General features: G+C 38.6%; 1 protein-coding gene across 1 annotated transcript; it reads right to left on the bottom strand.

Annotated features, from left to right (window-relative positions):
• Positions 1-1,087: 1,087 nt before the first annotated feature.
• LOC148716743 (uncharacterized) lies at positions 1,088-5,440 on the bottom strand. Its single transcript, XM_088744214.1, has 6 exons — positions 5,425-5,440; positions 4,508-4,654; positions 3,918-4,063; positions 3,289-3,433; positions 2,472-2,596; positions 1,088-2,015 (listed from the first exon to the last, which is right to left on the bottom strand). Exons 2-6 carry the CDS (start codon positions 4,602-4,604, stop codon positions 1,809-1,811), a joined length of 720 nt encoding a protein of 239 aa, XP_088600340.1. The 5' UTR covers positions 4,605-4,654; positions 5,425-5,440; the 3' UTR covers positions 1,088-1,808.
• Positions 5,441-10,962: the final 5,522 nt, after the last annotated feature.

Genomic DNA, 10,962 nt, shown 5'->3' with positions numbered 1-10,962 from the left:
GGAGGTATATGTTTCATCGACTCGTTTCAGACGTCGTACTTTGTTTATCCAATACGTCAACAAGAATGAAAACAGGTTCTAGATATCTAGATACGTCTGAAGAAATTAAAGAAGTTATTTCCTAACGATTTAAGCTAAATTTTGTGATATTTCAAGACCATTACGAGATGACGATTTCATATTTTCATAAGTTCATCGCTCTAGTTTACAACACATTTGGTGGTTATTCCAACAAAAACTAACACCTACCTTGTATTAACATAACATTAATCCATTTACGATAAAACAGCGGCGATAAAGCGTGGATCTCTCTCCAATATGGTTTTTTAGACGTCGCAACAACCCTTCGCCATAAATTTCCTTCCAGCAAATAGAATGTTTACCCTATGGTCATCCCAAAAATCTCTAATCAATCGCAATGATCTGATTACTGGCAACTCACTCATTATTTAATTGAGTGATGAGAGTTTGAAATCAAATCAAGGCTGTACCTTCATTCTGTCAACGTGCGCGGGGCGATCTGCTTATTGTTGAAAGGTTAGGAGGGTGACCAATCAACAGCCCGACGTTGGTAAGAAACACAAAAGCTCTCATGTTCTTGTAGATCCCTGACTTGATAGGTGCAGGAGACAGGCTTTACGTCCTATCCGAGAAGACGAAGCAATGTGAGTGAAGCGTGTTGCTTAAGGACACAACGTCAAGCCCCAGCCAGGACTTGAACCCGGGCCATCTGACCCAGAGTCCAGCGCACTCACCACTGGACTACTCACGCCTCAAGGCTGTATCTTAATTCTGTCAACGTGCGCGGGGCGATCTGCTTATTGTACTGCTGAAAGGTTAGGAGGGTGACCAATCAACAGCCCGAAATTGGTAAGAAACACAAAAGCGCTCATGTTCCTGTAGATCCCTCACTGAATTTTAGAGCCTCTGCATTCAGGAAGAAAAGTGAAATTATCTCGACTTTGAACAGCCTAATTATCTTTTCCCTTTCACTCCTTGCATAGGATAGGAATTGTAGTTTTACGGAGAAAGTATTTGACTTGGTAACTTTAACCCATTAAATAGAAAAAGACCACACATAATCGTCTAAATTTTTGGAGGTTTATTATAATAGGTAGACTACAAAGGTCATTGCAGTTCAAGTCTAGATTTTAAAATCGGCTCAAATGCAGTAATATGAGTCTGCAAGCTGTTCGGTTCGGACGTAAGCCACCGACTCGAAGAATTCTAAGAGTTAAAAGTCATCTAGGGAAATTTTCCTCTTTCACAGGTGAAATCATTTTTGCAATAAACAAATAGATAATAATATCACCTGGTCTTCCTTGCTGCAACAAGATGAAGGGGTGCAACATCAAAAAATCAACTACAAATTCCATTAATCTCAGGAATTAATTTGAAGACCCGCGTTATTGGGGTTTAAAGGAGATTACAGGTACTGATAACTGTTTCAAAAACTTACAAATAGTAAATATTTTTCCAATTCGTCTTTTTGTGTCTATGAAGATTAAAACATAGTCGTTTTTCTAAAGAGCAAGACATTAGAGCAGCCAGCTTTCACGCCAGCCTTAGCAACCAGGGGATACTGATATGATATTTTCTGATCTTAATTATGACGAACTACCACATTAAAAAAAAGTCATCAACAAATTATTTTTACAATGCAAAAAATTACTGGGAAAGCCTCGGCTATTAGAGTTTAATGCTCTGATTACTTTTAGAAGAACTTACGATAATTCAACATTTTCCAACTGAATTCTTTCTATTTTGTATCCAACTAGGTTGAAATGCTCAACAGATCTTTGGCTATCTCAGACAGATTTATCTGGTTTATTAAGAATGAAAAGAGCTTGAGGATTCGGATACTTCGGGTTCCAATTTTCAACCAGAGTTAGATTTCCTTTAGCATCACATCCCAGATAGTAGTCGCTGTTACGTTGTTTGAACATCGTATAGCTCCAGAAGTAGTCAGGCTCAAAGATGGAGTTGTCTGGAGTCTGCAGCGCCAGTGGTATTCCCTGAATTGAAAATTGCTTTGAATTTAAAGATTTCATCTCTATGGTTGAATTACGCTCTTTTCTCTAGTTGCTTTACATAGCTATAACCTTGGATACTAATGAAACTGTTTCGTCCATGTAGTTAGCAATTTCTAATTGAGTGTCGAAAGTAACGCGGGATTACTTAAGTTTTGCCTCACTCCGCGCTGTGCTAACAGCATTGATTTTCGTTTCATGTCATCCAATCGAAAAGTGCTCTTATTTACTTTAGAGTAAAGAGGCAGGCTTCCCGTATAGTACTCAGCTATTTTGAGGAGGAGCCTTGGAAAAAAATTATGAATGATTAACAAAAATGAAATAAATTGATTAAATGGGAATAAATAAGAATTTCTCGATATATACTGATTACTAGATAGAAAGGTTTGAGAATAGACAAGCAAAGGAGAGAGGAATCAGATGGAATTTAACATTACTTACTACGGCTTTGATGGGTTTTCCTTTTCCATTTCCAGCCAGTGCCAAATTTTTGTTTGCGTCACCTTTGAATACCAGGGCAAAGAATGTTGTCGTAACTCTTGTTTCATCGATGGTCTTCATAAGAGCTAAATTTGAAACATAAGTTTGAGAAACTATATGAATTTTAGGAAACAACAAAGGACAGATAGTTGACGTAGTAATAGATGATCATTATTTCATTTGCTACGCTGAGGGTCCATGAAACTGGTAATTTAAAAAGAGTTCCTCAATCAACCTGCTGAAAAGTCATACCAGTTGCTAAACCTGCAAAATTTTCAGTTCCGATATCTTTATTAAGGTTCTCCGGGCTCCTCGAGACAAGTTATGTCTATGAACTTTAAAAAAAAATCATAGTAAACTATAGCCCCAAAATAGAAATGGACAAGGTCACAAAATTTTGGCAGAGGTTTGGGATGGGGAGCCCTTGAGAAATATAAGGAAGAAATGAAAATACACTTTGAAAAAATCGTTTGTTTCCACCTGCTACTAAATCGAAGGTCATTTCTTTAAGTTTAAAGCGAGTGAAGTGACATTCAAAACGCAGCATCTAATATTAAGGTTAAAATTCCCACCCCCCCCCCCCCCTTCAGTGTTTCTGCGTGAATATGTAGCTTAACGACTTGAACAGTTGTTCAAGGTGGCATCATCACGCACGGGGATGTGGGGAGAGTTGTTAAAGAGATATGTACTAACAATGTTGCGATTGGAGTGTCTCAGGGACCTCTGGCAGACATTGGAGCCCGCGTTATTCTTAAAGAAGACAGAATTATGTACTTACTGTCGCGGCCCGAGGAAAAACTCCCGCGGCAAGTCACAATGTCGGTGCTTGAGTTTCTCACCACAAGACCGTCATTCTCTTTGCTGACTGGGCTCCACAGTCGATAAGTGGTATTTGTGTGGACTGGATGAAACTTGTTATGAGACTAAAGCATAAACAAAAACCACACAGAAATTGATGAGTAAAATTTTTATGTAAACGGCGTCAGCTACACTAATCAGTCATTTCATTTTATGCGTTTGGCGTTTACGATGTTTATTTCTGGGTATCTGCTCACTATAGCTTACATTCACTGGTGCGTGATCTCATCGGAAACGAAAAAAAAAAGTGTGTGCACTAGTTTAACTCGCTAGAACAAAACAATAGCAATACGATACTGTGAGAACATGAAATAAAAGTCGGTGATTCCTCGGATACTCAACACATACTGCTTCTACGCTACTACATTGCAACATTCCTCTCAGTTGACATTCCTAATCCGAAGATTGTCAAATTTGAATTTTTTCAGTCGTTGATTACTCGAAACGAGCTACTACGTGTGTGACATGCGCTCTAGAGACTTATTACTAGTAAAAAATATGCCACTTTAAGCTCGCTACTTAATAGTAATTGCCTTTTTTAACCGGTACCTGTCCTACAAGTGTAGCTCGAAGTTCCATGCCATTTTTAAGAATTTCATCACTCTGGAGATCGACATAGGTTTCGAGTCCTTCATCGTATTTCTGGAACCTCAAATCACTTAGCTCCACTTCGCGCGGTAACATATCGGAGAAGGCTTTAAGGAAAAGAGGGAAAAATCCTTGAATATCTTCTCCTTTTGGACTGGAAATGCCTCGCCTCGTTTACTTGTAGGTCACAAAGATATTAATCAGGTCGGCCATCTCTAGAATGTGGAAAATTCAGAAGGATATATCAGTGTATTTTGACTGTATTTCGGGTACAGGGTGTGTTCATATGTTATAAATTAGATCAAATATCAGACACTTTTATTGGATGAAATTCGAAGTTTCATTTGAAAGTCATTAAAAGTGCTGATGTTGTTGTTCTTTTATGCAAATGATTGAATTATTGAAACTGCTTAATGAGATTTTCCTCTACAACGATTCTTCTACCTCTTAACCCTCTTCTTATAAGGTTACATCTTCTATTACAACACCAAAGACATAAATTACAAAATAGCGAAACCCAAAAGATTATCGTGTTTTTCTTATGAACTTACCTCGTAAAAATACTATACCTCTCACTTCTGAATAAAACATTGTGAAAGAAAGTAGAAACAGCAACACGACCAAAACAATGAGAACTGTCCTTTGCATACTTCTGTCACGCACTCTCCCCAAATAACTATCCGCGAAATTCACCCGCACTAAAATAACAAATTGGCGTGTTGGATAATAAATCTGTTATAAAATATTTTGTTTTATACTGTCACTGAGTATATTTGCTCGTTGCTTTTATTTTGAATCGCTCTACGGTCTCGTCAAAATACGGTACAACTCGTAAAAATACTCACTGATACTACGCAACAAAACGTCTAATAAGATACGTATAGACTGTTTCCGTGTCGCGTGACGCGGCCTTTAAATCTTGAACTGCTGAGAATTCAAAATTGCCCTTTATTTCAGTCAGTTAAAAACGTGAAATTATGTCAAATGGTATTCCAGGTTTTTCGACTGATTTGTTCTTTATCTATAAATCAGTACACGCGTTGAACCTCACAATTTATCTGAATGAATCTGTCTTGAAATTGTGAGAGGAAAGAAGTTTACAGCTAAGCCGACGGCTACAAAGAGGGTCGGATACCTGTTGCCCCGACGTTTGAACTGGAAATATCTATAAAAAAAAAAAAAAAAAAAAAAAAAAAAAAACAGCATTTTCGAGAAAAGGTAAACAAGTATATACGAGGGTGAAACGAGAACACATAATCATGCTTTGTAGTAATTCAGTCTTTAGCACAATCTAACCCTCTAACTTTTGCCCCGGCTTTTGATGTTTGGTACCCTAGCTCTTACAGAAAAGCAAAGGTTTTCTAAGGCTTTATCTTCAAAAGCAATTCCCCGAAAAGTTTAAAAGGATTCTTAATGCTGTGGAAAAGCCCCTCAAAGGTTAAAAACCGTTTAGGCAATATCTGCTCACCTTTGCTATGCACAAAACTTCTTGGCTATGGCAAGTACACCTCTGCGGGAAGACAGAACTTGTTTATGGTGGGAAAAATTACACAAGGATTTATAACTGCAACTACTTAAACATGTCGTGACACAGCAGTGAAGCTGTCATCGTTTGCATCGCGCTCGTGAGAAGCATCATAATTGTGCCAATAACAGGAATAAACAAGCCCATGAAAACGCTGTCTAAATGATGGAAAGTTTGATTAACTTTAAGGAATTTTGCGTGTGTATTGGATTGCTTTTACAATCGCCGAATGTAATTTAAAGCCATGTTGGATGTACGAGAATTGTCGTGTAATTCTTCTGTTCATCTTAAGATATTATTCTTTCTAATTTAGAAATTATTCTACACGTAAACAAAAAAATCGCTAACAGGGACAACAGAAACACGCAAACGTATTCTTGTTACGTCGTGCGCGACACTCAATCCTTTGGGCAAATTTCCACCATTTGAATATCACTAATAGGATTTTCTTCCTTCACAAGTCATGCTGAAAATCATACTTTTTGTTCTAACAAGTTGCCTTTTACGAAAACACGCTGACAATTTAGATGTAACATAAACTGACACTTCCTAAAAAGACTTGGACGCAATGGACGAATGCCAAAACTATTCATAAAATAATCCCCGGGGTATGAGCTTGAATTGTCTTGTCCATGATGCGTGCATGTCACGTTATTTTGGTGTATTTTTTTTTTTTTTTTTTTTTTTCACTTCGGTTTACAAGACCACAGCGAATTTAATGGCAGGGTAAAAAAAGAAAGAAAGAAACAGAAAAGAAATCCCTAAAACTGAACGAGGATGTTCAAGAATTAGTGTCACCCAGAGTAGCTCAAAATCCCTAATAACCTTTAAGCTAGTCACATTTGATTTTTTTCCCTCTGTAATAAGGATCTACGTGTGCAAGAGAAGGAGTTTGTTATTCTTAACAGAAACCTGTTGATGCATGATTGCGTGCAATCAATTTAATCATACTCAGAACAGCTGAAAATTAATCGAGCACAAACCTTAACTGGCCTTAAAAAGGGGGAGTGGGGGGGGTTGGAGGAGTGGGCTCGGCGAGGGGGGCTAGGGGGGGGGGATGTTTATAAGGGGTGTTCCAATCGGATATGAAATATACCAGTAAGAAAAAAACTTGCATTTACTCATGCTTTACTACAATTTCAGCTAGAAATATTCGCTGAATTAGTTTATATAGCTTTAATAAATTCAGTTTGATAACTAACTACGTATTATTGAGGGCTGACGCGTGAACCGGCGCTGCAGTTGCGCAATGCCTAGTTTTCGCACGTTTGTTTTGTCTGATCATGTAATACTACACGAAAGTTTTTGGTCCACTAAAAGGGAATTCTATTGCTACAATGCATCGATGTTGGATTATAAAACAAATGGTAAACACCACAGCGTACTCTATTGAGTTATGGATGCACTTGGGAGGTTTTCTAAGCACGAAAGAAGCGTAGAAATCGCGCGAGGCGATAGCTGAGAGCGACTACAGCTTCTTGAGTGTACGCTGTGGTGTTTACCATTTGTTAAATGGGTCACATGTATGTATTCAACTAGGAGCTCATAGCACGAGCTGTAACATAACTAGGTTATGACAAAGGTAATTATGGATTTCCATAGCTGTTCTGAAAGCTATTTACGGCTATAATTGTGTTCGTACTTTGAGCATACTAAACTGAGGACAAGAAAAATCGGGTCTGCAAAGCTCCGCATATGTTGTTTGCCCTTACAACATTTGGAACGGTATTGTTTTAAAGAAAAGATTAGTTGTTGGGTACGCGTAAGTGGGTCAAAATGCAATTCATATTTTTTTGTTGATTAAAAAATTTAATATTGTATTGAAAATTGTTTTAGTCAAGAATGTGTTCCTGGTATTTTTAAAGGACTCATGGCATCTATATTTTTAATCCTGTTTCTGTCTTAGCCTTAGTTTCAAACAAGAGCGGTGTACGTCTGTTTTTAATCCTATATTTTCAATTAATACTAACTCTGTTTAGTTATGAAGTCACGACAGCTGTTGTTGTTGTTGTTTTTTTTTTTTATCGTTTCTTTACATGTGTTAGTCAGTTTTAACCCTATTGGTAACCACTGCATGGGTAATCTCTATCAACAGCCACATTAGAACACTCCAACTTCTTGTGTGTATCGGAACATTCTTTTTTTTTAAGCCTTAGCCTCAAACAAGAGCGATGTTCTTTGGAATTCAAATAATGCAGTACTGCACGTAAATTACGGGAAAATTCAGTTTAGGACAAAAAAAAATCCCACTTAATTATGTCAATGGCTCATAATTAGTTACTGTGGCTCTAAAAAAACAAAATTTCTATAATCAATGGGTTTAAGAATGTCCCCTGACGTCTGTGTTTCTAATCCTAATTATGTCATTGATTAGTACCTCTGTCGATAGTTATGAAGTCGCAACTGTAAAGGTTTTGCTCTTCAGTTTGTTTGTTTGTTTGATAACAATGTTTAAGTTTCGAAAATATCGAAAGTTTAACCTATCAAGAAGGAAACATGTCATTTATCATTGCTTAATGAAATGCTTCCTTAAAATGCAATATATACCTTGAAGGTTACTAACGCAGTTATGAGACAAGTATTTGAGCTATTTTTGAAAAATATAATGCTTAATTATGTTTTTATGACTTAAAAGGTTTGCTCTTCAGTTTGCGCTATTTTTTGCATGTGTTACACGGTCCACATAGTACTGAAGCACCATTTTAATAAAGTGTCACACAAAAGCTTAGAAATTCAACCTGCGTTATCATCAAACGAAAACCCTATCAAACTGAAAATTTATAAAAGATAAGTCTTCAGCTGTTCGAATAACTAACTAGACTAAAATCTCAAAAGAAGATTGCTTGCTCCACCTTGCTTCCCTGTTTTTTTTTATAATTACGAAAAAGTCACGTGAAAACCAAGACGAACGACGCTGGAAACTGTGAAAGTATCAGAATGGGTGTAAAAATTAAATCCAGGTGAGGATGTTAACCCGATCGCATTAAGGCTGTTAGAATGTTGTATTTCTTTTGCGTACCATACGCTAAAATTAGATTGCGGCTCTCTTTGTTGCCTCGGACGTAATTACATACGTTTAAAAACAAGGCCATCAGTTCATGCGGAAAAAATCTCTACCACAAGTGGGGGCCTTCTATCGCAGTCAAGCCAGGACGGGGCATGAGAATTTTGATAGTTATCGATATTTTCCATGTTCGAGAACACTAAGCATTCTTATCTGAGTTATATCGCTCTAGTCAATCAAGAATCAAGATAGTTGCAAACAGCTCTACTTTCTGGTACTAGAGAGGAATTTTTGGATACGCGAGATTCGCGACCCGATAAACAAAATAAAGCTTGCATGGTTCAGCTTCATTTGGTATATTCCTTGGCTAAAGATAAGAAAGAAAAAGGCAAATCAACATTTAAATAATCATCTAAATTAAGGTTTTCCAAGGACTCTTTAGAGTCTGATGTAAAACCCAAGTTATACGAGGATGCAAGTTAGATATCACAAGGTGTTGATCTTCGATACGAGGTAAAAACACAAATTTCATAGAAAAATCTCTGCAAAGCAGAAGCGCCAACAAATGAGCCAATAGGCGTGGGTCTCTGAAACTAACCAATCATCGACGAGCCCTAGACCTTGACCTTGGCCACGAGTGTTCAATGAATCAGATCGGAAATTTTGCCACACATACAGGAAAGTGAGGATTAGTGGAATGAGAAAGTTAGGAATAAGAGGCCATAAATAATTCAAGAACATTTTATTGGACAAAACCAATAACAGCTCAATTCTGTTTACGCAGTCTATTGAAACATCTGAAAGAAAACAAGAAGAGAGAGCTTCACTCAGTAGAGGAAGAAAAACAACAATCCTCACCTCGAGGAATGAATCCTGGGCTGGGAGGGCAGGGGTTGTGATATCTAACTTGCATCCTTGTATAACTTGGGTTTTACATCAGACTCTAAAGAGTCCTTGGAAAACCTTAATTATACTTCGGATACAAGTTAGATATCACAAGGTGACTTTAAAGCATACCTTCAATTCCGAGAGCGGCACGACTGACGGCTGACGAAGAAGGCCTGTAGTAAAATTTTGAAAACGTCGACTCCGAAGACCAGTGTGCTGTCTCCAGGATAGGGTCCAAGGGGACGCCAGCCTCTCTGGCCGCTGACGTGGAGGTCCCACGGGTATGGGCGGCCGTCATCACCAAAAGTACAAGGACGTTAAATAGATCAGTAAATACAAAGATGGTTTAAGGATCAGCTGCAGGATAGCATAACTAATAAAGGAATGACATGGCCAAATTATAGACAGTCTAGGTTTCCTTCATGAAACAGAACACCCTACACACAAATCGTTTAGCCAAATTATAAACGGTCCAGTTGCCCATGTCGAGTTGAAACATGAAATTGTGAAATGGACCAGCTAAATTGCGAATAGTCTAGCACTCATTTGCAATACAGTACACAAACGGTGTAGCTTTGCGTCAAATGACTCAGGTTAATACGGAGTAGCACAGCGTACGTACAAACGGTGTAGCTTTGGGTGAAATGGCTCAGCATAATGTCGAATCAGTGGCACAGCGTACATACAAACAATGTAGCTTTGCGTGGAGAGGCTCAGCGTAATGTAGAGTGGTACAGCGTACACACAAATGGTGTAGCGTTGTGGGAAATGGCTCAGCATAATGCCAAAAGGTACCGCGTATATACAAACAGCGTAGTGTTGCGTGAAATAGCTCAGCGCAATGTCAAATGCTACAGCGTACACACAAACGGTTTAGCGTTGCTTTAAATAGCTCAGCCTTCACGTCACGCCGCAAGCAAGCTCGAAGATTTGCCACAACATCGAAATATTTTATGTAATGCTGAGCAATTTAATGTTCAGCGGGAGCGTCTGATGTTCTGCAAAGCTATTCGACGAAACGCTACACCATTCGTGTGTACGCTGTGCTATGCGACATCACGCTGAGCCATTTCACGCAACGCTACACTGTTTGCATGTACGCTGTACCATTCTACATTACGCTATCTCGCCGAAACCATCAAAAACACACACCGCAAGTGGAACAGCGATCTACTGGGGGGCATGACGACATCGAGTGTGGAGAATGGCGCGAACCGGAACCATCACGTATTGTAGTCGCTGTGTTGAAGAGCCTTCACTTCGCCTTGCCGTAAAGCATAGCCAATTTGGGTAAGTTTTCACGCAAAGCTACCTTGTTTGTATGTACGCTGTACCATTGGACATAACGCTGAGCCATTTCGCACAACGCTACACCATTTGTGTGTACGCTGTACCATTCCACATTACGCTGAGCCTTTTCACGCAAAGCTACATTGTTTGTATGTACGCTGTACTACTGATTCGACATTATGCTGAGCCATTTTACCCAAAGCTATACCGTTTGTGCGTGCGCTGTGCTACTCCGTATTAACCTGAGTCATTTGATGCAAAGCTACACTGTTTGTGTACTGCATTGCAAATGAGTGCTA

This window comes from Stylophora pistillata, chromosome 14 (genome assembly GCF_964205215.1).
Source record: "Stylophora pistillata chromosome 14, jaStyPist1.2, whole genome shotgun sequence".
Classification (NCBI taxonomy): Eukaryota; Metazoa; Cnidaria; class Anthozoa; order Scleractinia; family Pocilloporidae; genus Stylophora; species Stylophora pistillata.
Note: the sequence above shows the minus strand (reverse complement) of the source record. Positions and strands in the feature narration are given on the sequence as shown.